At 38.4% G+C, this 2,134-nt stretch overlaps 1 protein-coding gene across 1 annotated transcript; it reads left to right on the plus strand.

Moving 5' to 3' along the window:
* Positions 1–1,325: 1,325 nt before the first annotated feature.
* Positions 1,326–1,847, plus strand: LOC125199442 (polygalacturonase-like; the record flags this gene model as incomplete). Its single annotated transcript, XM_048097447.1, has 1 exon — positions 1,326–1,847. A coding segment is annotated over one exon (522 nt), but the record flags the coding sequence as incomplete, so codon positions are not given.
* Positions 1,848–2,134: the final 287 nt, after the last annotated feature.

Raw genomic sequence — 2,134 nt, forward strand, 5'->3', positions numbered from 1 at the left:
TTAATTCTTCTAAGAATCAATCGATTCACACGGGAAAAGATACACGCAATTTAGTTAAACCAATTCTTATGTAAAAGATTATGCATTCAAGCAATTCACGTAACATTAAATTAATCCACATAATCAGAGCCAAAAACTGGCTCTGATACCAAATTGCTGGGGTTTGGTGCCCCTTGCACAGCGGAAGACTTGTATAAAACAAATAAATCAGATATGGATCTATTTGACCGATTATGCGATTAATCAATTCACATGTTAAACAGATAATTGCATGCTAGAACGCAAATAATTCATGCTCATAGAAAGTAAATCCTAAACATGATTAAGAAATCCTTTTCGAGAATAGGAGTGGAATTCGAAATCCTCTTCAACTAGAGAGGAGTTCGAAATTTTCAAAAAATTTCAAGAATGAAAATTGTGATTATTCTGTGTCTCCTTTATTCTCCTATTTATATTAAGTTCCTTTTGGGCCCAGACAGGATCTATGGAAGGTTTTGGATATGGGCTCGCCCAATTAGCTTTTTACTAATTAAATTGAACCCACAATTTAATACAAGCTTATATTGGAATATTACGAGCAGCCACTACATAAGTAATATTGAACTCTCCCCCATCCAAATCCGAAATTACAAGTAATCCGGGTTTCCACTTTTATTATTTATTTCCCGCGCTTAAGATATAAATGTCCATTAATTAATTAATGTTACTCTATGGACTTAATTAATTAATATCTTATTAATTCCAAGAGTGGACTTAGCAAGAATCATTTATTAGTTATTCATAGAGTAATAAAACTCCAACTGCCCGGTTTTCCGAATAATAAAACCTTGTTCGAGCTCCTCTTGAGGACATTATCAAACGAGACTCTCCTCGCGCACGTTTCAACATAATAGCAATCCTAGCACCGCTAGATATTAATCACCACTACCCAATATATCAGGATTATTGGGTTGTAAAAAACCCGCACCATTTGATAAGTCAAAGTAGTGCATAATCAATACCGTATGCTCAATGCTAACATATGTAGATTAAGAAATAATATTTTATCAAGACCTAGTCTTTCAAGTAGATGATAGCATAAAGACACGTCTTTGCTGTTAGATCCATTCAGTGCTATACCACACCAATGTCAAATTATTTCAGTAAGGCTTAGAAATATGCGGATTGACATTGCAACCTTTCACGATAGGTAGCCAAAGCCTATCTAGGTTGTGAAATTCTTTCTTTTTCTTTTGCAAAGCATTGCATAGATCTGACCGTGTTACCTTAAAGTGGACGACGCCCACAACCGGTCTACTAAGCAAAAGACTTAGACTTTGTTCAAGAACGTGCAGTGCGGGCCAGGCCATGGCATTAGCATCGGCAGTTTGGGGAGGAACGTGAATGAGAAGGACATCAAAGGGATAACCGTGGAGAAGTGCACCTTCACCAACACCGACAATGGAGTCAGGATCAAGACATGGCCCTCTGCCCCGGCCACACTCACCATCTCCGACCTCCATTTCATCGACCTCACCATGGTCAATGTCAAAAACCCGGTCATATTTGACCAGCAGTACTGCCCATGGAACCTTTGCTCCTTGGATAAGCCTTCCTTGATCAAGATTAGCAACGTCGAGATTATGAACATCAAGGGAACCACCGCCACCTCAGAGGGGCTTATCTTCTCTTGTAGCAAAGCAAAGCCTTGCGACAACATCAGGATCGGGGCTATTGATCTCAAATACATTGGAAAAACACCCGCAACCATCACCACCAGATGTGAAAACATTAAGCCCATCTTGTCTACCAAGCAGAATCTCCCCGTGTGCTCGGACTCTCTTGCTTCCAAGCCACCACTTAAATAGTTCTTCTCATTTCTCTTTTACTTATTTTCTCATCTTTAATTTGTAAGAAAATGAAAACTTGCTATAGTTTTTTGTGATAGAGAACATCCCACCCTCTAATTTAATTAATATTATTAAGGGTTTTTGGCTTTTTAAACCAAAACCTTTCCCGGAATTCCGGTTTTTCCCATGAACTACGAGATTTGTTTTTAAAACCACGAACTTTCATTTTGTTAGGATTTTCCCCTGGCGGGTCAACGACGAAACCCGGATTGTCTACATGTCAATTTTAATCCTATTTGTTACTA

Source organism: Salvia hispanica, unplaced genomic scaffold (assembly GCF_023119035.1).
Source record: "Salvia hispanica cultivar TCC Black 2014 unplaced genomic scaffold, UniMelb_Shisp_WGS_1.0 HiC_scaffold_506, whole genome shotgun sequence".
In the NCBI taxonomy this organism is placed as follows: Eukaryota; Viridiplantae; Streptophyta; class Magnoliopsida; order Lamiales; family Lamiaceae; genus Salvia; species Salvia hispanica.